The 24,028-nt window shown below is 50.5% G+C and overlaps 1 protein-coding gene across 6 annotated transcripts; it reads left to right on the plus strand.

Moving 5' to 3' along the window:
* The first annotated feature begins 1,004 nt into the window (after positions 1–1,004).
* LHX9 (LIM homeobox 9) lies at positions 1,005–21,810 on the plus strand. 6 transcript variants are annotated; one of them, XM_015475271.3, is made up of 7 exons: positions 1,005–1,642; positions 1,882–1,944; positions 6,945–7,063; positions 8,950–9,152; positions 10,280–10,635; positions 16,711–16,913; positions 18,153–20,636. In XM_015475271.3, the coding sequence occupies exons 2-7, from the start codon at positions 1,917–1,919 to the stop codon at positions 18,408–18,410; spliced, it is 1,167 nt and encodes a 388-aa protein (XP_015330757.1). In that variant the 5' UTR covers positions 1,005–1,642; positions 1,882–1,916; the 3' UTR covers positions 18,411–20,636.
* Positions 21,811–24,028: the final 2,218 nt, after the last annotated feature.

Consider the following 24,028-nt stretch of genomic DNA (forward strand, 5'->3'; position numbering starts at 1 on the left):
CCGACGAGCGGGAGGACCTGAACGTTTTCGGGTCGGGGTCGCCGTCCATCCAATTCGATGGCCTCGCCAGGGAGCGGGAGAACGGACCCCGGGAGGCTGGGGAAACGAGCGGAGATGGGGGCGTTCTCCGGGGAGAAAGAGCTAAGGAGGACGGGTTGGGAAGGGGAAACGGGAGTGGGTGGGGGGTGAGGGAAACTTAGATCAACTGAAAGGACTGGTTGGTTGGTGGGACCGGCTGGGGCAGCCCCAAGGGTCTAGGAGAAAGAACTCCACCCGGGGGCTCCGAGCTGCACTCCGGGACTTGGGGCGGAAAGGCTAAGCCAGAGGGCTTTGATTCGCGGCTGCCGCTGGATCCTTTGCCAGCCCTCAAGTGTGTGGCGGAGCCGGCGGGGAGGGAGAGAAGAGGTGGGTGCACCCTTGTGCCAAGCTCCACGTGCCCCCATCCCGGGCAGTGGTCGCCGGCGGCTTGCGGGCGCGCAGAGGCCCCAGTGCCCTGCACGCTGGACCCACGCGCGGGGGCCGGGGAGGGGTAGGTGGGCAGGGCGGCGGCGCCGCCGGGACCGCAACCGGGGACAGCGGACCTCGCCGCTCGCACCCCTTCCCCATCCGCGCAGCCACCTCCGGGTGATCCCCACCCCCACCTCTGAGAGCTCGGGGAGCTCGGGTTGGGAGACTGGGTAAATAATTGGCCAGGGGCCAGGTTTCTCGGTTCTCCGTCCGTTTCCTCGCGGCCTGTGTCCGGGGTTGCTGGGGGCGACGCAGCCACTCGGGAAGCCGAGACCGACCAGGTACCCTGGCACCCGCCGTGTCCCGAGCATCGGAGTCTGTGCCGGAAAACGCTCGTCTCCCGGGGTCTGAGTCGGTTTTCTCCGGATGGATCGCCGTCCCCGCCTCCTAGCCGGAGCCGGGCTGCAGGGATACCTGGGGCCGGCGCGCTGATCCGCTGGAGAAGGCCACCCTCGGGCGCAGAGCGCACAGCGCAGGGCTGGGTTGCGGGCACCTGTCCCCGGAGCGCCGAGAGGAAAGGAGGGGGTGCGGCGGGCGGGCAATCCGTGGCTCAGCCCCCGGCGCCCCTCCAGGCGCTCCCGCCCGCTCGCCGTCTATGCGGGCACCAGCTGGCAGCGGCAGCATCTCTGAGGTGCCAGCATCTCTGGGAAGGCCAAGGAGGGCCTGGGGCTCGGGCGGGGAGAGGGGGAGAGGGCGCGCCGCGGGACGCCAGTCCTTGGGGGGCTCCCGGCTTTATGAGGGTCCCTCCCGGCCGTCTCCTCCATTAACACCTCCCCTGATTGCTGAGAGGCTGGGAGGGCTGGACGCAGCCTCAGAGGCTGTCGCCCGGCCCTGGCCCGCGCCGGTGCCCTCTGCCCACCCCTTCTCCTCCTCCTCCCGATCTGGAAGTATAAATAGAAATAAAAGACAGGTGGAGCGAGCTGCGGGTCAGAGGTGAGGGATTCGGGTCAATTCCGACCGAGAGGGAGAGGAGAAGGAAAGAGACACAGAAAGACCCACCCACCAACCACCTGATTATTTGGATTCACAGAGGCCCCCTTGGCGAGATTCTGGGGACTGGCTCGCACTTCTGGCCGCCGCCGCCCTTCTTCTTCTCCCCGGACTGGCTTCTTGGAGGGAACGTCTGGACCTCAAGGTAAGATCTCGATTGGGGTTGTCTGATTCGAGCAGTTTTCCGCCTTCGGTGTGCTCCCGACTTCCGGGCGCCCAGGAGCGCCCCGAGCATCTACCGGAGGCGGCCCGGCTTCCCCGAAGGCCGCTCGGTCCCCGAGGCCTCGGCGGGAGAAGCGGTTGGGACGCGCCTCCCGGGTGGAGGAGGCGCGCGGGGTCCCGGGCCGCACCTTGGAGCTGACGCGCCGGTTCTCTGCGGTGCAGCCACCATCGCGGCGTGAGCCACCCCAGCTCGCAGAATGCTGAACGGCACCACTCTGGAGGCAGGTGAGTTACCCGCCACGCTCTCTCTCGTGCCCTGTTCCCTAGGCCGGAGCATTTGTCTCGTGGGTGTGTAAGTGGGTGTGCACACGCGTGTACCCGCCTTCATCGGGTGGGAGGAAGAGGGGTCGTGCTTGCCCTGGAGATCGTACCGCGATCAGTAGGCTCTAAAATACGCGGTCTCGTTCAGAGTCCGCTGACATTAGTCCTGAAAGGCGCCTTTCCCTCGTCCGGCCTTGCTCTCCGAGGCCTGAGATTCTCGGGGTGCAGGCGCGGGGGCCCGGAGGTCGCCCAGCCACTGCGCTGCGAGTTGTCGGGGCGCCAGGGATGCGCTCCGGTCCTCGGCATAGCTGCTGGGGGCGTCTCCTCACGGGGATGGATATGGGAGGGATGAGGCGGGTAGGGAGGAGGCGCCATGAAGATGCCGCGTCTCCTCCGGAAACTGCCTTCACCCCCCATTTTTGGTTCAATCTGACTCCCGCGCAGCGGTTTCTGTGGGCAATCTCCGCGGACGCGGAGTGGGGGCTGGGGGAGACGGCCCCCTTTATTCCGGTGGCGGTGGCGGGCCCGCCGCGCGGCAAATCCCAGGTGAAAGGGCTTCAGATTTCAGAAGCGGTCTTCGCCACCGGGCGGCGGGCCCTTAGAAAAGAAACCGGGGTCGGGTGGGGAGCCTTGCGGGGAGAAGGGGGCGCGTAGGCGCAGCGCTCACCCGAGGGCAGAGCCCCGCGCGCGCCGCGGGCCGGGGAGCGCTCCGGCCGGAGGTGCCCGGCGGGGCCTGCCGCGGGGCTCCCTCTCCGCGCGGTACAGCTCGCGCGGCCCGGAGCCGCTCAACCCACTCCCACCGGGGCTGGCTGCCCTCCTCGGAGGACTGACGCCGAGGTGCGCGGCTCCAGGCTTGGCTCTGCCGCCTCGGTGTACCCACAGTTGCCCTTAGCCCGAGGATGGAGACAGGCTGGAGAGCCTCAGGACCATCCCCTCGCCCCCCCGCCGGGCGGAGGCCCCGCGACGTGCAGGGCTGGGTGCTCGGGTCCCAGCCCCAGGACGGCGCTGACTCCCCTGGCCCTGGGGTGCTCAGGGCAATGCCGGAAGCTGGACGCCTCTTCGAGAGCTGCACCTTTCAGACCAAGGAGGACCCTCCATCAGCTTAATAGGGTCAGGAGGAAAGGTGACCTCTGCCCTTTTAAGGGCAAACTCGGGGCAGAGCGTCTTGACCTCCAAAATTCAGGTCTAAAGCGACCTCGTTTGTGCTCACAATCGAGGCTTCTTCTCTCGACCCTGAAGCCTCTGTCAGCCCATGGGTGAAGCGGTGCTTTCCCTTTGCTTCTCTCTCTCTCTCCTGGAGAGGTACCCGGCTGCGGCCCTCGAGGAGATTCCGGGACCTCGACCCTCGAGCCCAACTCCCGTGCCCGCAGTCGCTGCCGTCCGCTTTCCTCAAAGCCGCCACAGGGGCTGGCGGAGCAAAGAGGGCAGAGTGGATGAAGTGTGCTCCGTCGGACGGAGGGCAGCCCCTAGCCAGGGTTCTGCCGCCTTGCTCCAAAGAGAACTTTGAGTTTAGACGGGAGACTGGAGGAGTCACTGTGGGCCGCGGACGGGGGCGGTCGCTGCACCAGTCCCAGCCAGAGGTGCGGGGACTTAGACCCGGGAACTGAGTGAGCAGCACCCCAGCGTGTAGAGAGCACCCCAGGGCCGCTCCGCGCCCCAGCACCTCCTCTTGAGAGATGAAAGAAGGCAGAGACCCTCTCCTGGAAGTGCTTACTGTCCCTTGAGAGTGCTGGGGAGTGGAGGGGGGGGGGGGAGTGGGCCAACTCCCCGAGGCTGCAAGACAAAAAGGTTAGGACGTCCCAGGCCACAGCCCTTTTTCTGGAGCCGGGAGAGGAGGCAGGGCTGGGCCCACCGGGAGCGATTTCTGATGGCCACAGGACTAAGGAGGACCTCCCAAACTCCAGCAGCCCCCCTGCCCCACCCCGAGGTCTGGGCAAACTTCCTGCATTGGCAGAGAAGGAAGAAGGCAAGCAGTTGGCATCTTTATGGGAAGTTAGCAAATCCCACCCGGCACAGGAACTTATAACCCCAGGTTTATGAGAAAAAGCGGAGACAGCGGGCTCCAACCCGGAAGCTGATGGCAGGAGGTCCCCCGCCCTGCCTGTATCCGACTGTCAAGGAGCAAATCTGTGTATGCAGGAGAGGGATGAGGGAAGCAAGGACTGGAGGGCTCAGGGACCGGAGGGCTCAGGACCTTCCGTGCCTGCTTCCCTGGAGACGCTTCACAAAGTTCTGGCCTCTCCTTGGAGTTGCTGGTAAACCCTCACTTAATGAAGTCTCCAAAATTTCATCCCCAGCAAGAAGGCAGTGGTGGTCTCCGGCTCTTTGTTTATTTTTGTTGAGCAGGACCCAGATGCAGCAAGAGCCAAACCCAAACCCAGTTCCCAACCTCCACCTGGGGGTGAGGGGTGGGGGGAGTTAGCCCAGAAACTGGACAAAGCGAGTCCCTGGATTGAGGTCCCGGGTTCACTTTCCCTTGGAGCCTCCTTGGTTAAAGGATGTCCTTCTCAGAGACCCCTCCTCTTTCCTCTCCTCCTCCTCTCCCTCCCCCCTCCTCCCCCTTCCCTTCCCCCGTCCTCGTCCTCCCCCTCCCTGGGCCCATTTCTCTCTTGTGGAAAGGCAGTCTGCCCCTTTGTGAGAGGACCTGCCGTCTCTGAAAGAGGTGTTGCCCGCAGCCCCTGCGCTGGTGCACGTGGGTTTGAAAAGTTCATTGATTTCCATCCAAAGGGGCTAATTACATTACTTACAGTAAATAGCAGCCCTGCTGTCCAGTAGGGCTGCCAGAGTAGGAGGGGGGTGGTGGGGAAGGTCTCCAGTTTAGTTCACTTGATTGGCTTCATTTTGTCTGTGTGTGTGTGTGTGTGTGTGTGTGTGTGTGAAATTGTGTTTTATGAGCTGTATTCTGGCACCCGGAGGACCGTAACAGCGTCCAGTCTGCAAATAACATTTTTTTTTTTTTTTTTTGACCCTGAGAAAAGAGCAAGGGGGAAGCCGGCGAGTCTTGGGTTTCATGGCAGAGGCGATTCCAGCAGCTTCAGAAGGCGATGCTTTGGGACAGGAAGTCGGATCGGCACCGTTCTCGTCTTCCTTCCTTTCTCCTCCCTCCCCACTTCTTTCCTCCCCCTTTCCATCTTTCGAGATTTGGCCCCCGTTCCCGGTCGGGCTCCTCCGGGAGGGACGCGAGTCTGCCACCAGAGGACCCCTCGGGTGTCCCGAACCTGCCGGGAGAAGCGCGCGGTCCCCGCAAAGCCGACGGGGCGCGGTGGGGGAACGGGCAGCCTGGGGGACACCCGTGGAGGCCCGCCGGCTCTTCCCGCTCTCGGCTGGGAGCTGAGTCGGTTCCTGCCGCCGCTCCCCGCGTCGGGCCCTCCGGGGCTTCTGGCATTTTGCATGAATCGACAATATCCGAGTACTGTGGCCACTTTTTAACGGGGCCGAGGAGGGGCCGCGGCTCGCGGGAACAATCCCGCCTCTTGTGAGGCGCGGGGGCTGCCGTTCTGCCCGTCAGCTCTCACCTCGCCCTCCTCCATGGCGAGGAGCCCCTTCGCATCCTCCTCACCGCGCGGGGCGCCCACGTTTACAGGTCCCCAGTCCAGCCGGGGCAGCGGGGCGCGCCCGGTCCCGGGATGTGGGGGGCGGCGCTAAGCTCGCGCGAGCCCCCGCCTCGCTGCCCACATGGACAGGTTTCCTCCGGGACGCGGGACTCGCCATCGGTTTCTCTCCCAGCCTGAGCCGGCAACCCCCGGGGCCACGCTGCAGTTGCGCACACATCTCCAAGCCCACGCCCTGTCCCCTACACTGATTGTTCCAAGAATTTTTTTTTTTTTTTTTTTTGCCATAAGTAAACTCCCAAAACAGAGGCTCTCTTAGTTCCCGTTCACTTTGGGGCTTGCTTCAGCCCCAGGTGGGATCGGGAGGCCGTGGGGAGGTGAAGCAAGCCTGCTTTTAAAAAGTGAGTTGAGGAAGTCAGGGGTGGGGGAGGAGAGGAATGCCTGCCCAACATTTATTTATTTGGGGTCCCCTCGAGCTGGGGACCGGAAAGTCCACAAGAAGGAGACGTGAAGTTTGGGGCTAGGATTCTGCATTTCTTGAGTCGGGGTCTGATCTTGAACTTGGACCAAACAGGCCGACTCTCTGCCTTCTGCACCAGGGCGGGGACAATAAGGGTTCCTTTTTCACTTTAAAACGTGATTGCTGGGAACTCCTGGAAGGATGTGTGTGTGTGTGTGTGTGTGTGTGTGTGTGTTGGGGGGAAGTAAATGCCCCCTCCTCCTGCCTCCCCCTTACGCCACCCCCCCCCCCCCAGTGTTTGTCCCCGCTTCCCCATCACCAGGGGGTTGAGAGGAGTATGACAGGTCTTTGTTGTCTGAATAAAAATCCGTGGCGGCTCCGGGAGAGAACTCCTCCTACTAAATTATCAAAAATGGGCTGGCTTTAGTCTCTTAACAAATTGGACACCGCTCCGGCGGCAGGAGCAGTCCCCAACCCAACCTACAGGCGCTGGGAACTTGCAAGCAGCCAGGGACCGCTGAAAATAGCACGTCTTTTTCTTTCTTTGTGTTCAAAATTATTTTCTTTCTCCACCAGGTTTTGTTCCCCCCTCCCCCGCCCCACAGTTGTTCCCCGTTAGTAACTCGAGCTCTCAGAGAGGTCAGATACGTCTGCTTTGCCTCCGCTCCCCCCTTCCCGTGTTTGTTTGTTTTCTGCGCATCTCCTTCAGGGAGTCGCCGGGGCTGGGGTCCCCCCTGCTTCTTCTTTTCCGAGCAGACCCATTTCCACCGCGGCTGCCTCTTTTCTTCTTCCCCCTCTCCCTCCGTCCCCGAGCGTCTCGGCGCTCTCCCATCGCCCCGCCTCTGCGCTCCCCGCTTCTTCTTCTCGGATGAGCTGAGAGCCCCCGGGGCGAGTGTATATGGAAATAGTGGGGTGCCGAGCAGAAGACAGCTCGTGTCCTTTCCGCCCCCCAGCCATGCTCTTCCACGGGATCTCCGGAGGCCACATCCAAGGCATCATGGAAGAGATGGAGCGCAGATCCAAGAGCGAGGCCCGCCTGGCCAAAGGCGCCCAGCTCAACGGCCGCGACGCGGTAAGGAAGGGCCGGCGGCCGCGGGAGCCGGGAGCCCGCGCGCGCGCCGGGGGAGCCGAGTCGAGCCGCCGAGGCGCCCGGGCGAGGGTGGCGGTTCGTAGGCGCGTCCGCTGCGATCGGCGGGTGGGTTATCTTCTGTTCGCCTGGCTGCTGCAGGGTAAGAAAGGGCCCCTTTCTGATTTAGCTACACTCCTGAGAGCCCGAGCTCGCTCGTCTCCGCCGCAGCTGGTCCGGGGGAAGCAGGGCTGGTCGGGCACGAGAGGATGGCGACGTCCTCTCCGGCGGCGCAGACGCCGGTTTCCCAGCCCGCTGGACACCCGGGCGCCTCCCCGGCAAGGGTCGGCGGCCCGAGGGCGAGCGGGTGCGGGCCACGGGCTGCGGCGCGCGGCCGAGCGTCCGGGCCGAGCTGAAGCTCCGGGTTTCCAGTCCCTGGGTCTGGAGACCGGCCGTTCGGGGTGCACTAGAATGCGTCCTCCGGACGCTCGGGACGCGGAACGCGCAAAGGCCGCGATGGTCGGGGGATCTCTGGCGGCCCGGCTCGGTCAGCTCCGGGGCCTGGCGCGCGTAGCTTGATCCGGAGGAGCGGGGCGCCGAGCCCAAGCGCGAGAACTTTCTAACCCTTCTACGCTGTGGTCGACCACGCTGTGTCGATTAGGCACGTAGGGTAAAAGTCAGGCCCGCTTCGTAAAGAAAACTAATGAACAATTTCTGTGCTCGCCTTTCCCATTTACGAGCCGGAGGGGGAAAACGACAGAAGTCTCCGCAGAGTTCCAGCCAAACTGAACTGTCCTCGGGCGTCACACCGGGAATCGCAGCTCAAACTAAGCCGGTGGACAGACTGCCTGGGGCCGGTCAGCACCAAGTAGCCGAGCTGGTGGATGTTTCTACATTTGCAAAATAATTTCAGTGCGGGGGGTGGGGGGAGCTGGTCTGAGTAAAGGGCGAAACTCTACTTTTCCAGGCCTGCCAGGGTTTCATGGGGGAAAGTCCAACCCATTTCTGCTAGTTCTGAGGGAAATTTCCCGCAGTTAACCACCCACCTTTTGTGGCTATCCCGTTTAAAAACAAAAAGCGGTAATGCAAACCCGAATTTCACCGCGGGGTTGCGCTTAAGGCGAGGGGTCCCCTTCCTCGCCGGGTCGTGGGGACACAGGCGGAAAACTTAAGGCCGGCATTGGAAAGATTTTCAGTACAAAGATCTCCGAGGTATGGTTATGTCAGGGAATGGGGGCCTGTGTAGAGGTGATGGGATAACGGACCTTCCCGGGAACAGATATGGTGCTCCCTTAGTAGGAGAAGGACCAATAACCCCAGCAAGATCTGCCAAATATACCTCGATGGAAACAACATCCACCACATTATGAGCAGGAGTATTAAACGCTCTCCCTTCTCTTTTACTTTCAACGTCGCTTGTAGGGATATAGAGAGAAATGTAATAGTGTTTGTTGAAAACCAGTATGTGCTTGTTCAGATCTCCCTTTCATCCTCCAACAGCAATTTCTGTTTCATTTCGGGCGAGTCGAAAGCCACACTTTTTAAGTTTTAATTATTTGAGTTCGGAAACCTCCACTATCTATACAGTCCATGCCCTTCTAGCCCTTGTGGAAAAGGTTCGAGGTGATCGGCGAGTCTTTAGGTTGAGTCCAGGTTCAGACGGACGCGGCAGAAAGAGTACGAGCGGCAGAAGGAAAAACTGCAAACGTTTCCCCGATGCCTGCCTTCGCGGAGGCGCCCCTGACACGGTGGCGCTCGCGGAGCCCGCCCGCGCGCAGGGGGGGCCGAGTCTAGGGGGTCCTCGAGTCGGGAAGGCCGGGGGCTGGCTCAGCGCCGGGGACCCGCGTGGGGCGGCCCCGCGCGCTCCTCACCGCGCGCGCGCTTCCTTGCAGGGCATGCCACCGCTGAGCCCGGAGAAGCCCGCCCTGTGCGCTGGCTGCGGGGGCAAGATCGCCGACAGGTACTACCTGCTGGCCGTGGACAAGCAGTGGCACCTGAGGTGCCTGAAGTGCTGTGAATGTAAGCTGGCGCTCGAGTCCGAGCTCACCTGCTTCGCCAAGGACGGCAGCATTTACTGCAAGGAGGATTACTACAGGTATTCCCACCCCATCCCTTCCCCGCCTGGCAGTGCCACCAGCCCGAGCCCCTGGGTCCCTTCCGGGCTCCCCCCTGCCCAGGGAAGCCCCCCGCGCGCGCCTTCAAACTGCAGCGTGATCACTCCCGCCAGACGCGGGGGGAGGACGCCCCGGGAGGGGGGGCACCCCAGGTCTAGAGCTAGGTCTAGACTCTCCCGCTCAGGCGACCCCCGGAGCACCGCTGAGGGAACTGGGCACGTCCTCGGAGGGTCAGTGAACGTGTCCGCATCTACCGAGGCTAAAGCGGGTTTGGTTTGTGTTTTCCGTTTGCTACGTACGAACTCAGCCAGGCCGGTGCCTTGGAACTGAGCCGGCGGCCGGAGCAGCAGCAGTAGCTGCTGGCTGTCGGGTTTTCGCGAGGGTGGCGGGAAAATCACCTAAATGACCATGAAAAGGAATAAATAACTGTTGTTGCCAAAACGCAGGCCACTCAGTTCGGAGATGCCCTGACCGCGGGCTGGAACCTGCCCGCCAGACTCCCCAGACGCCGGACAGTGAACTGGCCGCAGCACGTTCACTGATTCTGCTGGATGTTTCTTGGCTTGGGGACCGCAGCGATGGGCAGGCGATCCGGCTCGCTCTAGGCCGGGGCGAGAACAGTGGTTAAAAAAGAATTAGCTCGCCTCTGCAGAACTGTCTTTTCTTTTTCTCCCCCTGGGCTGTGTCTGAATGTCTTCATGCACACTCACACTTTCATAAATAACAACACCCTTCCTGTGAATGCCTTGTGATCGAGGAGACGGTTTCACTTGGCATGGCAATTTAATATTCTTAATATACTGTTGTGAGTTAGCCAGGGCACGGTTTGTTTTGGTTTTTGCTTTTTAAAATTTTTACAGGGAAGAAAACTGAGGATCAGTTCCTCGATTCTTCTTATTTTAATGTAAGGGTTCTTTGTCATATTCATCAGAGCAGGTCAATCAGCAGATAAAATGAATGTATATCCAAGAGGGCGTGGGTCCTCCCCTCCCAGTCCCCTCCCAGATCTTCATCTTGGGCCGCTTCTGACCAAGCCCCCAGATGCCGCGGTGAGAGGTGGCCCTGCCTTGGCCTCCGCTAGCTCTCTGACGCCACTGTTTCCTTCCAGAAGGTTCTCTGTGCAGAGATGTGCCCGCTGCCACCTCGGCATCTCCGCCTCCGAGATGGTCATGCGCGCCCGAGACTCTGTCTACCACCTGAGCTGTTTCACCTGCTCCACGTGCAACAAGACCCTGACCACGGGCGACCATTTTGGCATGAAGGACAGCCTGGTGTACTGCCGCGCCCACTTCGAGACCCTCTTGCAAGGAGAGTATCCGCCGCAGCTGAGCTACACCGAGCTGGCGGCCAAGAGCGGCGGCTTGGCCCTGCCTTACTTCAATGGCACGGGCACCGTGCAGAAGGGGCGGCCCCGGAAACGGAAGAGCCCAGCGCTGGGGGTGGATATCGTCAATTACAACTCAGGTGGGCGCCCACCCGCTCCTGGCCGCCCCTGCCGCCCTAGCCCCGGGTCTGCCCAGAGGAGAATTCCATCTGGCTTCTCCCCTACCCCTCCTTGGTTGCAAGACGGCTCTTTCCTTAGCATGGCCCTTTTCTCGCCACAGCTCTCGGTCTCTCAGAAAGAAGCTGGAGGATGGAGTGAGAGAAAGAGGGAGGAGAGAGAAGGGGACGGGGGAGGCGAGAGGGAGAAAGGGAGAGAGAGACACCTTTATTTCGTTTGTGGCCAGAAATACATTCACAACAGTGGGGCTGCAGCGACTTCCCCCAAACAGGCAGGGCCCAACCCTTGTTGCCCATTAGTTAATGAGCCCATTAGTTTCTGGCTCCCAGTTGGAGCGAAACAGCCCCAGGGCAATTCCTGTGTGGAGGCCAAGTTATAGATCCTGGAGGAGGTTTCCCTGAATACTAAAAAAGAAAAAAAAAATCTTCAGAGCCCAGTCCCAGTGTGTCTAGAGGGGACAGAGGCTGTGGTCACCAGCCCAGAGTTAATCAGGGAAACAGTTGGCATGAGTGTTGAAAAACCAAATCCCTCATGTTGGCGCAGAGTGGCTGGAGGGGCGGGAGTCACTCTCCAGAGTCCATGGGAGCTGGCCTGCCCCTTCCCTGGGTCAGGGGACTGTCCAGCCAGCTCACTGCCCCTGTGATAAACCCTCCAGACACTCAGACCGTCCCTCCTCCCCACCCCCCAGCTTTCTCTCTTAATTAAAAACAAAATAAGGCAACAGGCCAGAAAGCCCTTTTCTTCCTTGCTTGGGGGGGGGGGGCGGGGCACACCCATCACTCATCAGTCTCACTACCAGTACCCCTTTGGCAGCCTGTCCCCCCACTCGCCAGCCCCCAGGTGAGGATGGTGACAGGCCCCCAGGACCACAGTCTGCCTCTAAGCAGGATGGAACCTCTTCCTGTGAGTCCCAGCCCCCTGTAAAAGAGGTTACAGAAAACCCTGGAGCTCACTCAGGGGCGTCCTCAGGACTGGTTTGTTCTTGTTCAGTCGCTAAGTCCTGTCTGACTGTTTGCAGCCCCATGGACTGCAGCCCGCCAAGCTCCTCTGTCCTTCACCATCTCCTGGAGTTTGCTCAAACTCATGCCCTTTGAGTCAGCAATGCCGTCGGACCATCTCATCCTCTGTCGCTCCGTTCAGCCGTTCTGACTTTCAGTGCCCTGGCCCAGCCCCACTGGACGTCTTAGCAGGAGACTCGGGCTCGGGGAGTCCTTTCTGTTGGAAAGGACCTTGGGGACCTCACGGTGGCCACCCTGCTCTGTTACCAGGTGCACCCAGATGCCAGTCGAAGGGTGGGCATCCCAGAGCGTGGATCTTGCCTGTTTTTCTCTTCCAGTCCCCACATACCTGGTGTGGTGCGTGAGCTGCTGTGGCTCAGTAGTAAAGGGATGCTGTTCCCCCTCATAAGTGACTCGCCCAGGGACACTCAGCCAGTGTGAGCAAGCAGAAATGGGTCCTGCTCAGAAGGGGAAATCTGCCCAGCTCTCCCCTCAGCTCCCTCCTGGCTCTGATTTCACAGATGAGGCATAGCGGGGGTGTCCCTGAGAAGGTGGGGACCTTTATCCCAGGGGTTCAACCCCAGGTCAGTGGAGGAGGAGGGCCCACTGCTGGCTGCAAACCTCGCCTAGATGGGTCAGTGTCCTGCAGCGGGTGCATCCCTGGGTTTTGCCAACCCCCTGTCGGGGGTCAGGGCCTCCTGCTGCCCCTCTGCGCCTCGGCCAGCAGGCTGATTCAGGGCCACAATGCCCAGTGTGGTTACTCGGGCTCCTTTGATGCGTGGTCCCAGGGGCGGCCAAGCAGGGCACCGATTGTTCTTTATTAATAGAAGATGACATCGGAATCTCTAGCCACTCACCAAGGCCCTAATGCCCTAATTAGAGAGAGAGAGAGAGAGAGAAATAGAGAGAGTGGGAGAGAGACTAGCCGGGTCTGCAGAGAGCAGGAAGCCCCCGGCTCCCAGAAGGTCCAGAAGTGTGGGGAGGAGCTTTCTAGCCAAAGGCGGCAAGCCTGGTTTCTTCGATTGTTTGTTTAACCTAATTAGCTTCGTTTGATTTCGCCTTGATCTTACTTTACATTAGAAAGATGCGGGGAGCTTTAAGGACAATAAAACTGTTTCTCCTGCTTCTCTGAGGAGCACCAGAGAGTACAGATTTATTTCTTAAAAAGAATGAGAATCTCTTTCCTCTTCGACCATTCCACTTCCATTTCCAATTCGGCCATTAGTTTGCAAATTAAGGCGCTGCAAGGTTCTGGAGAGAGCTGATGCTTCTGTTCATTAAGGAGGGAGAGGTTGCGGAGGCCTTCGGAACAGAGCCAGTGTGCATCACAGAGCCAGTAACTCTTAATTAACGTCCACCGCATCCCTTTGGGACTTTCCCTAGAGACACGAGCAAACAGCATACAGTAAGGATCTGGGTGAAATAATCTAGAGAAACTGGGTTAAAGATGCCTGACCAGAAATCAGCTTACCACTAAAAAAAAGTTTATGAAGCCAGTGCCCATTTGTTATTACAAGGAAATGCTTCAGTGAATTAAAACCACATTAAAAGCGCAGAAAATAAAATGGACCCACAGTTTTAGTGCCTTATTTTATCTTTCTTTGAAGCCATCTCTGCTTAAATGTAAACTAGTCTCAGAAAAGAGTGACATTGCTACTAAACAGATCTGATTCCTACACTGATAATATTTTCAAACACATGTACACAAAATATGTTTGTGACTCAGAATTCCAGAGATGTGAAGCTAGGCAAAGATCCGTAACTGTTTGACATAAGGCAAGTGCCTTTCTTTGAGACTGTTCCTAATATCTCTTTGTGTAGATAGCAGATGGAGATTTTAGAGCCACAGGAAGTCTATTTGGGATGCTGGTTTGAAATGAAACCCTCCGGGGTGAGAAGAAGATTTAGTCTAGGGCCAATAGCTCTGGTTTGGGTAATTTAGCATTAATCGAGAGACTAGATTTTTGCCACTTCTTGAAATCTCCCCTCCTTAGGTTCTTTCTTGGCTTCCAAACTTCCAAAGCTCCCTGAAGTTGTTAAATTAGCCTGGCACTGACCCCTAGTGGTCTCTCTGGGATCAGTTCTCAGAGGGTTGCATTCCTTCAGAATAGAAACTCACTTCCGGATAGGTGACCATTTCCTAAGTGATCAGAGAATAAAATAGTTAGATCTTCTTATTAATTTTATAGTGCCAGATGTGTGTACTCACAGGTGTATATTTAAGACAGTTTTAAGAGAGTTATCATTTCATCTCATGATTCAGTGGGCAGGGAGGGGGTACCCCTGTAGTTTTAAAAGTAGACTGGGGAAGCACAGCTACCTGCAAGTTTACATAAGGCATTTGTAGTTAAATCTAAGTAGTTTAGGCTAATGCACTGAGTTACTCTGTAGATGATACAGACTGCGCTATTAAGTGGCATAATATCATAACTGATCCCACAGTTGTCTGTTTATATGAATACCATCTTAATCAAGAGCTAACTTAATCTTTTTGCACACTGAATTGTATTTTGTTTGAAAACAAGTCCCGTAGCAGTGTTTAATACACTGAAATTCTCTACTGAGTTTTAAATCAGCCATAATGGATACAGAATGCATATTCAGAGAAGTTGTGTTTTATCATACCTGTCTATAATTGTGTGTGTGAAAAAAATGTCTATAATTATTTTTCATTAATTCATTTTAGAGACTAATGAGTAATACAGTTTGGTTAGGAGTCAAACTCATTTCTAAGAAATAGTAACTTGTGGGTAAGGGCATTATTTAAGTACCAAGTTAAGTCTTCTGCCCCAGTGTAATATTCCATTTAATAAGATGTTCAGGAAGAGTTACACATCACTCACCTAGGATGGATTGAAATCTTATCTGAAGAAGCCTCTAATGACTAAGGTGTGCCCCTTTGACTGTTTTGGTGTGGCTACATTCATAATCTGGTTGTGAAATATAGCTCAGTTTACTGAGATAAGTATGGTTTTATAGTAGGTCATAAGATGCTGTTTCATCCATTTGGGGATACAAAAGGGCAATTCTGTAGAATATTTGAACTTGACATCTCTCCCCAGGGGTGCAATAGGATAAAATGTAAAGCATATTCTATCCTCTCTGTATTTCTGGTTACCTGGTGCCCTTTCAGTGGGGTTTAAGGAGTCTCTGTTCAACCTTTGGCTGTGTATATCATCTCAAGTTGATCTGACTTTGCATGAATAGTCATTGATGATTTTATGGATGAACAAATATTCAAAATCTTGATGTGAAGCTCGTTGAATCCCTGGCCCCGTGTTGGACATCGAGGGTCCGATGGCGAGCATGATAGTGTCTTTCTTGCCAGGAACTTGCCTGCCCTCTTCACGGGTCTCATGGAAATGTGAACAAAGGAGTCATTAGTTCACGCCTACTCTCATGACATTGGGGAGAATTTCTTAAGTGGATTTTGTGATGCAGGTGACTCTTGTTGGGTCTCTGGATGTATACCGATTCACTGAAAGCGTTTTTTTTAAAAAGTAATTCTCGCCAAAGCATTGGAGAAGGGAATAGCAACCCACTCCAGTATTCTTGTCTGGAAAATCCCATGGAAAGAGGAGCCTGACAGGCTACAGTCCATGGGGTCACAGAGAGTCGGACACGACTGATCACGCACGCGTGCAACCAGAGCATCGCAGGCATATAATATTTTATCAAGCAGAACGGAACAACTAATCATAAGAGACGCCTCACATTCTTCAAGATTCTGGTTTCTCCCACAGGCATGTGATCACGTTGATTTTAGATATTCTATTACAGTGCATTAAAATGCTGGATGGTCAGATATACATCAGATAAACAACTGAAGTAAGGTGTAAAGGAAAAAAAAATTGCCATGCCCTTTAAATTTTGAAAGTTGGCTGAATCAGTAAACATTTAACAAAGTGTTTCCTTGTAATCATATTTATTATGCAAAGCTAGGAGGTTATCAGAAATGACCTTTTAAATGCGCATCTTTACATCCTGGGGATGAAGACTTTCAGGCTGGTTTCAAAGGCTGGGTTGTTTTGCCCTCAGTGTGGAGGGGGCTGTGTAGTGGGGGTAATGGTGTCACTCCCCTCCTCCTGGCCTGCCAGCCAGGGGCACAGCTCACACTCTGGCTCTCACAGGACCAGAGCAAAAAGGGCCACCATCCGAATGGGACATCAGGGTCTCTGAGCTGGGCGTTGTGAGGAGAGATTCTGGCATGAACCAAGTGAATACAGACCTGGGCTCCTTCTCTTTCAGAAATATCTATTCCAGTGACTCCAAGGGAAAACTCTCTTCATCCTGGTTAGCCCCATGTGAACCAGTTACCGCTAAAAGTCCTCAAAAGTAATATTCTTCTGGTTATGTAAGAATCTTGCAGGCTTTTATTTTGTAACCTCTCCCCTCTTCTTTTTAACTTTTTCTGAAAACATTCTAGGATGTGCAGAAAAGGCTAAAAATTGGAACTTAGATTCTTCCTTCATTGGGAAGGGGGCGGGGAGATGGCTCTGTAAAACTTTTAGACTTGAGAGAGCTGAAATTACTGGCTTGCATATCCCTCCTGTCTTCACAGACTACACCTTGTTTCACAAACACAGACGAAAGGAAGAATCTCTGAAAGCCGTGTGTGTGGAGGGCCAGCGTGCTCATACACATCACAGAGTAGAAGAAGGTTTTTTTTTTTTTTTCTTTTTCACTCTTGGAGAAGATTTCTCTCACTCCCACACTTAGACCTTACTCGTCTTCTCAAGTCTTTCTAGCAACCATTAAGCCAAAGAGATTAGATTTATCTAATAATTTATCTAAATGTATTAGATGTATCTAGTACTTTTCTACTGCGTAAACTTGGGGTGGGTCCACGCTTAACAGCCTAGTTTGGCGGACTTGGGGCGATTAGCCTCCTTCTTTTGTCTGGATCCTGCTCGTAATTGGGTCGACAGCTTTCTTCACCGTTGCTGTCCCATCACGGCAGGAGCATGCCACCGGCCATCTTTGCAGCTAAAGCAGACCCTTGCACTGAACCCTTGTTTTCGTCCACTGTGGCTGCCACAGGTTGTAACGAGAACGAGGCCGACCACTTGGACCGGGATCAGCAGCCTTACCCGCCCTCGCAGAAGACCAAGCGCATGCGCACCTCCTTCAAGCATCACCAGCTGCGGACCATGAAATCCTACTTCGCCATCAACCACAACCCGGACGCCAAGGACCTCAAGCAACTTGCTCAGAAAACGGGCCTGACCAAAAGAGTTTTGCAGGTAAGAAGTGTCCATTGTTGGCTGTGCCTACGACTTCCCCTTGCAGTGAAAGTAGTTCTCTTCCCTGTTTGATTTCCTGAACTGCTTCTCTTTAGTTTACCTTACTTACCGCCCTAGAGAGTGTACCAAGCTTTTGCAGGGGCTTCCCGGAGACTGCCCAGAGAGCGAGAGCGAGAGAGACCCAGGGTCTCCTAAAATGCAGCCACATCCTCCCTACAGATGGGGAGACAGGCCCACAAAGCCAGCTCAGCTTGCCCCACTGCTCTGCAAACGCAGGTGGTGCTATCTGCACAAGCTGTGGCTTTGGAGACCTCTGTCCACGTCAGGGTCAGTGCGCACACACCTGGGGAGACCTGCTGCTACCCCCTTGCTTCAGCACACTCTTGGCGGCCTCACTCCCCGGTTCCAAGCTTCCAAATTCACGTGGATCCTTTTAGTCAGCTCCTGAAAAGCCACAAGCATGGTTAGCTGTCTCTGCAACCAATCAGAGCGAGTATTTTCCCATTTTAACCAACCGCATTTGACCGCTGCATACTGCAGTGAGACATGCTGGCCCAGTGCCTTGCTAGGCTCATCATGGTAAGAATGTCTAACCAGAGACCGATAGTGGGTGGCTGGGGGTCGCCTCTGATGCTCTCACCCTCAGTGACAGACAGCAGGCGTTTTAAATTCCACGCACCCGTTTCCGGTTGCTTGGAGTCTGGCCCTGGAGGTTTTTCCTGTGCACGGAGTACTTGGCATGTGTCAGACTCAAGAACAGCCAGAAATCTGTTTCAATGATGTTCATTTCATGCGAGTGATTCTAACTTGGTGAAACATCCGCTGACCTCGCCTGTCCTCTTTCTGGAAAGACAACCTTTGAGGGATGAGGGTGTATTTCCACCCCAACCCCCACCCCCTTGATGGCTCTGCCTTCATTTCCCCAGGGTATCTCCACTTAACCATCTGTGCCCTCAAGCGGCACTCGTTAATGCTGGGGGTGGGGGCCCCTGTGCAGCTAACAGGGTATCTGTAGTTTTAACTGGGATTACTCTGTTGTCAAAGAAAGCAGAAAGAAAAAAAACAAAAACAAAAAAACAAAGTGGGGGTGGAAGGCCCTTCTCCCCCAAGGAAAAGAAACATTTAAAAAGAGAAACGTATATCCAAAACAGAATTAAAAAAGAGAAAGGGAAAGAAAAAAGAAAAAAGGAAGTATAAAAATAAACATCGGTAAAGAAATCCATTGGGATTGGTTTGCAGGTTTGGTTCCAAAACGCACGAGCCAAATTCAGAAGGAACCTTTTGCGGCAGGAGAATGGGGGTGTTGATAAAGCCGATGGCACGTCGCTTCCGGCCCCGCCCTCGGCAGACAGCGGCGCGCTCAGTCCACCGGGCACTGCGACCACTTTAACAGACCTGACCAATCCCTCTATCACTGTAGTGACAGCCGTGACCTCTAACATGGACAGCCACGAGTCCGCGAGCCCCTCGCAAACTACCTTAACGAACCTTTTCTAACATTGGGTTTGGGGTTTTTTTTTTTTTTTTTTAATTCTTCCTCTTCTTTTTATTATTATTCTAATGATTATTTTATTATTTACAAAACGATATTTTTTCCCCTCACCCCCAAGATACTTGGCAAGTAACAATGACAGCTTGGTTTGTAGTGTCTTGCAGCCACTTGGCAAATGAGTTTACAGTATCGTCTCCTTTACAAAGTGTATTATTATTATTATTTTTTGTTACAAAGTGTATTTGGATTTAAAAAAGATTAATTAGATCGTTCAGTCGGTAAGGGGAATTTTGGAATCATTCTAATAAGTGCCTCTTAAAATTGTATGTTACTTATTTCCAGAATCTCAAAGGAAAAAAAAAAAAACCAACAAAGAGTGGTATTGTGATGGGCAAAGAATCATATTCCCAGTTACATGATTAGGCTAATAAGGAATCAGATAATTGATTAAAATTATTTTTTAATCTTGCAACTGTTACCTGTACTTGTGAAAGTTTGGAAACTTAACATTGTCTTTTTAAAAAATTTTAAAATGCAAAAAATGTTTTAATCATTCCTTTTTCTTACAAATGAGGAATATGGTTAAAGAAACAGTAGCTAATCTAAATATTAAAGATGAATTACATGGGAAAATCTAACCAGGAATGTGACTTTTATTTTCTCTTAGGGGTACAGTCCCAACAAAACTTTCTTATTAGTTAGTTATTGCTTTTCAACGTTTGAAAAATACTTAAACCTCCTGTGTATCCATGAAAATTCCAAACAGAACTTGAAATTTTATACATTTGACCTTCTCAAGCTGATGATAGGTATGAAACCATTCTTTCTAAATTATTTTTCCCTAGGGAAAATGGAAATAAGCAAAATATAATTTTTTAAGAAGTTAAAAAAATCAGTATAATTTAATCGATAGCTCTTAATTGGCTTTAGCTGTACCATGATATTGTATCTGGCATTCTATACAAATAAAGTTAAAACAAAAAACTTAGTAAGTAATATTAACAATGAAAATTCTTTGGTTTTGTTTTGCTTCATTTTACTTTGGCACAGGTTGATGTATTTGTCAGAAAAAAAAAAAAACTTTTCTGACGTTAGAGATTTGAAGTTCTTAGTTTAAAGATAAACTCAGAAGCCTTGTGGATGCTAATCTGAATATATTTCCTAGTTTACAGTAGCATTTTTTTTCTTTTAATTTAAGCTAAAATCTTAATGGTCTGGGCAGTGGTGAATGTTCATCTATATGCTTCTGTTGTAGTTAAATATCAATTAGATTGTGGATTTCCTAAAAAAAATAAAAATAAAAAAGAAGTCAAGATACATGTCTTGCTTTAGTGGATTGTTAAGAATAACTTTGCACATATTCTCCACTTTTCGGACGCCTTAAATCTCCTCTGGCGTTCGAAGTGGTTATTTAATAGATTTTAAAGGTGTCCTTCTGGTTGTATAAATGTGTGGTTACATATTGACAGTTCACTGCCCACATTAAAGTGCATTATTGTAACTTTTGCTCAGGGTCTTTAGAAAATTAGCACAGAAAGTAGCTTATTTTTTAAAAAAAAGATGATGGAAGATAAGTTAACACTGTAACAGAAGAAGGTGTTTGCCATTATATATTTAGCAAGTGTGGTTATCATCTTATATGGAGCTTAAATCTTGACTTTTCATATTTCTATTACATTTTGGGCATTTACCACTAACCAGACCAAACAACCTTGGTAAGGCTGAGATCTTATGAATACACTTTTACAGGTAAAATATTGATACTTATAAATTTTGTTCTTTGACAGAACAATATATGGTACTATAGATCTACTTTATTAAGTAGACTAATTATAACTCAGTTCTCCTACGTGCCTTATGAGATAACTCGGAAGTAAGTTTGTGAAAAATCAGGATATATGTGTTGTTTGTTAAATTAACTGTTTTAAGCCCTTTTGACACCTCACTAGTTTTGTACTGTTTTACCTCTTATTTCTGAAACTCTTTTTATGGTGTATCCTGTTAGAGGGGACAGACATGTCATAGAAAGCAGTTGTGCACTCTTTCCAATATAGTTGATAAATTCAATAATCTTATATATTGAGCTTCGTGTTTATAGTACAGTAAGTGGTCTAGCAGAATTGTCCATGTTTCTTTGTTTATTGAGAAATGCATTGTATAGAAACTATTTCCCTTAAATATTTATGGACCAAACAGTTGTGATATATCCTATTAAATTTGTGTGAATAAACCATTTTGAATCTAAGGACTTTTATTTCCCATCAGATTTATTTAAGGTTTAACTGTACTAGTGTGTTTTTGATATCTATTTGTAAAGCTGTTAAAATGGTAATACAAAATTTTTTAATATACAGACATACAAATAGTTTTGAGATTTCCAAACTTACGATTCATTTTAAGTTACCATTGCATGTGCAATGCAATTCAGCTTAGAATTACCTTTAAATATATTTTCCTACAATAAAAGTAATGCCCCATGGATTTGACTCAGCCTGATTTTTAGAATTAAAAAAAATAGATAATTAGCAGAAAAAGTAATTGCATGAAAAGAAACCTTAAATATGATTAAGTTTCATGTTAGGTCTATTGAGCACAAATGGATATTTGTAAATCTAAATAGAAATTGAAGACCCCTAAAAGCCAAGTTGCTCTGGAGTTAATAAATTGTCACTATGATTTTTTTCAGGGAGAACAAATCTTGGGGCATTACAGCCAAACATCCCGACGTTTGAAAATTCCCTAAAGTATTAAAAGAAGGGGAAAAGTTTGATCGGAAATCCACTGCAGTGAAGACAAAGACAATATTAGGTTATGATAATCATACATTAAAAGATCTATTGAGCCAAAAAGAGAGAGAGAGAGACAGAGAGAGAGAAAGAGAGAGAGAGAGAGAGACCAAGAGACTTAAATGTCATTTACTGAATGTTAACAAAACTTCTGTTCTTTATGATGTCTAACACAAATGGAGGCTTAAAATTATATGATTTTAAACAAAGTGAGACAAACCGTGTATAAACCAGAGCAGCCAGGCAGTAATATGCCCACCCCATAGCTGAAGAAAATTATTCTTGGAAAAAAAAAATCCCACACATTTGTCAAGCACAGTACTTGTAAAATAAAGTCCAAAAGCATTCATTTCACCTGCTTGCTAATGTGTTTTAGTCCTATCTGTTAATGACATTTTCCAACTGTAAATTCAAAGAAAAGCTATCACTCATTTAAGAGGCTAGGGATCAGACCCCAGTAATTTTAGCATTATTGTTCATTCCTTCCTTCTGAAACAGAAATCTCTGCATGCACTGTCCCATCTGTCACTTCTAGTGTGCATCTCTGTATGATGACTTCTCTTTGCTGTTTCTTGTATGATAAATAGCTTTCATTAATAAACATCTTATTCGATGGAAACATAGTTAACTTTATGTTAAACACACACTTTTGGAATTAATTTTGAACACTGTCTTCAGAGGCAGCACGACCCATTTCCAACTTGTTGTACTTAGGAAAAATTCCAAGTGATATAAGGAGGTTAAGTTCTGGTAATCTAGGATAAAATTATTTACTTGGTTTTGGACTTTTCATGACTTTTTATTTGTTGTATTCAATTGACACATAGACTAAAAGTATCTTTTAAAAAAAAAAAAACCCAAATTACAACATAAATAAACCTCAATATACTGTCATGTAAAATTTCAGCAGCTTTTTTAGATGATTAGGATAAAATTTATAGATCCTCTGTAAGTTTACATGTTTGCTATGCAATGAGCAAATTTATTGAAAGTACACAAAAATATTCTGAGCTGTGATGAGATCCTGTCTTCGCATGGTTCAGATTACATATGGTATTACAAACAAAAGAGCAAGTGGAAAGAAAAACAAATATTTAGGAATGAGGGTTTTTAATGGTTAAAGGGAATATTTGAAGATAGAATTTTTTAACGACTCATATTTAGCTGTATATCCAAAGCGTATGTTAAACAAATTAACATATACCTTTCCAGAAATTTTTTCATTATGATGAAATTTTTATTATATACAAATGAACCCTATGTAAATAATGTAACTTTTATGAATGATAGACATTAAATATTTCATTTACATGTATTCTCAGAATTTTGAATGTTTTCTTAAATGCTTTCACTTCCTGAATACTAAATATGAAAAAAAAATTTAAAAAGAGAGAGCAACTTACTAGTAAAAAAAAAAAAGACAAGCAGTGCACCGTGACAAGTAGACTATTTTGCGTGATGATGAAACATGTTCCTTTCGTCAGTAACTTGAATGTTTATGCCTCATTGAAACCTCATCCACAGCTAGAGTAACTTAAACAGATTTTCCGATACATTTCCAGCCAGTTTATTCCAATCCTTGTCCTCCCACTTTCCTTCTTTCCCGTGCTGTCACCCATGGCAGTTTCGTTTAGAAATATTTTGGAACCTCGCCTGGTTTTACAGACCTTTAAATATTTGTCTGGAATGTGAAATGCGGGAAGAGACCACAGAGGGAAAGAACAGAGCTGAAATCAGGCGTCTGAAAAAAAAATAATGCAAATTTGAAACAGGCACATTTTTAAAGAGGAAAAGAAAGGAGCGTTAATTACGCGAGTGGGAAGAGAAAGAAGCACGGGATGCCGAATCCGAAGGGCCGTGGTGCTTTCCCGTGATGGACAGCGGGCTCTGAGTCTGCAGGACCGCGCCCTCGCTCGTGTGGGAGAGAAGGACGTGGACCTCTTGGCCGGGGGCAGGGCACTACGGTTTTGTAGCTTCTACCTCCCAGATGTCTGGGTTGGCTGAATTCTTGCAAATTGATCTTGGGCAAAAAAAAAAAAAACCTTCGCTGAGAGTCAGCAGCTGTCGACTTAGGTGAGTTACCACCTTCAGGCTGACTTGCAGAGTGGGTGGGTTCTTTTTTTTTTTTTTTTTTAATATATACCTCAAATAAGGACATGACTCCACAGTAAAGGACCCAGAGCAAACACTTTAAAAAACCTTGGTGATGTTTCATCACGTACAAAATAGATAACTTTATTTAATAAACCCTGTGGAATCCACTGCATGCTATTTTATAACAATCTTTGGACGCCTAGCATTTTAAAAGCCACACAGAAATAGCATCTTGTTTCTGTTGCAGTGTGCCTGCCACAGCATCATGGGGAGAAGTGTTACAAGTGGGAAACTCTGATGAACAAGAAATATATATATAATCTGTGTGTGTATAACTGAATCACTTTGGTGTACAGCAGAAATTAACACTGTAAATCAACTATACTTCAATAAAAATTGTTAAAAGAAGTGGGAAATTCGGGAATGGAAATTTGGAGTCATGTCATCCTAGGCTCTTATCAGAATCCTAGGAATAAGATTGTTATAAAAATAAATGTAAAGAACTAATTTTGTATGCAGTTTTGCTATTTAATTTTCAACTGTTATAAACAAAGCTAGCTTTACTTGTAGAGAGTTGTGTACCAAGGGATCCAAAATATTTTATGGTCTCTAGACACCAGGGTTAAATGAGGACACTAGGACTTAGTCCAAATTGCAGAAATGGCATTGTGTTTGCTTTGAAACCATACAGCTATATATAGCTATATAGATAAACTCTGCATTGGCCTTTTGGATCTATTTTA

Source organism: Bos taurus, chromosome 16 (genome assembly GCF_002263795.3).
Source record: "Bos taurus isolate L1 Dominette 01449 registration number 42190680 breed Hereford chromosome 16, ARS-UCD2.0, whole genome shotgun sequence".
Classification (NCBI taxonomy): Eukaryota; Metazoa; Chordata; class Mammalia; order Artiodactyla; family Bovidae; genus Bos; species Bos taurus.

What these genes read in the sequence shown, in the direction of transcription:
- LHX9 (XM_010813552.4), top strand. Translation starts at nt 6,890, where the DNA reads ATGGAAATAGTGGGGTGCCGAGCAGAAGACAGCTCGTGTCCTTTCCGC. An exon ending in TGCAAGGAGGATTACTACAG is followed by an intron (nt 9,153 to 10,279) that starts GTATTCCCACCC and finishes GTTTCCTTCCAG; the next exon opens with AAGGTTCTCTGTGCAGAGAT. An exon ending in TATCGTCAATTACAACTCAG is followed by an intron (nt 10,636 to 16,710) that starts GTGGGCGCCCAC and finishes TGGCTGCCACAG; the next exon opens with GTTGTAACGAGAACGAGGCC.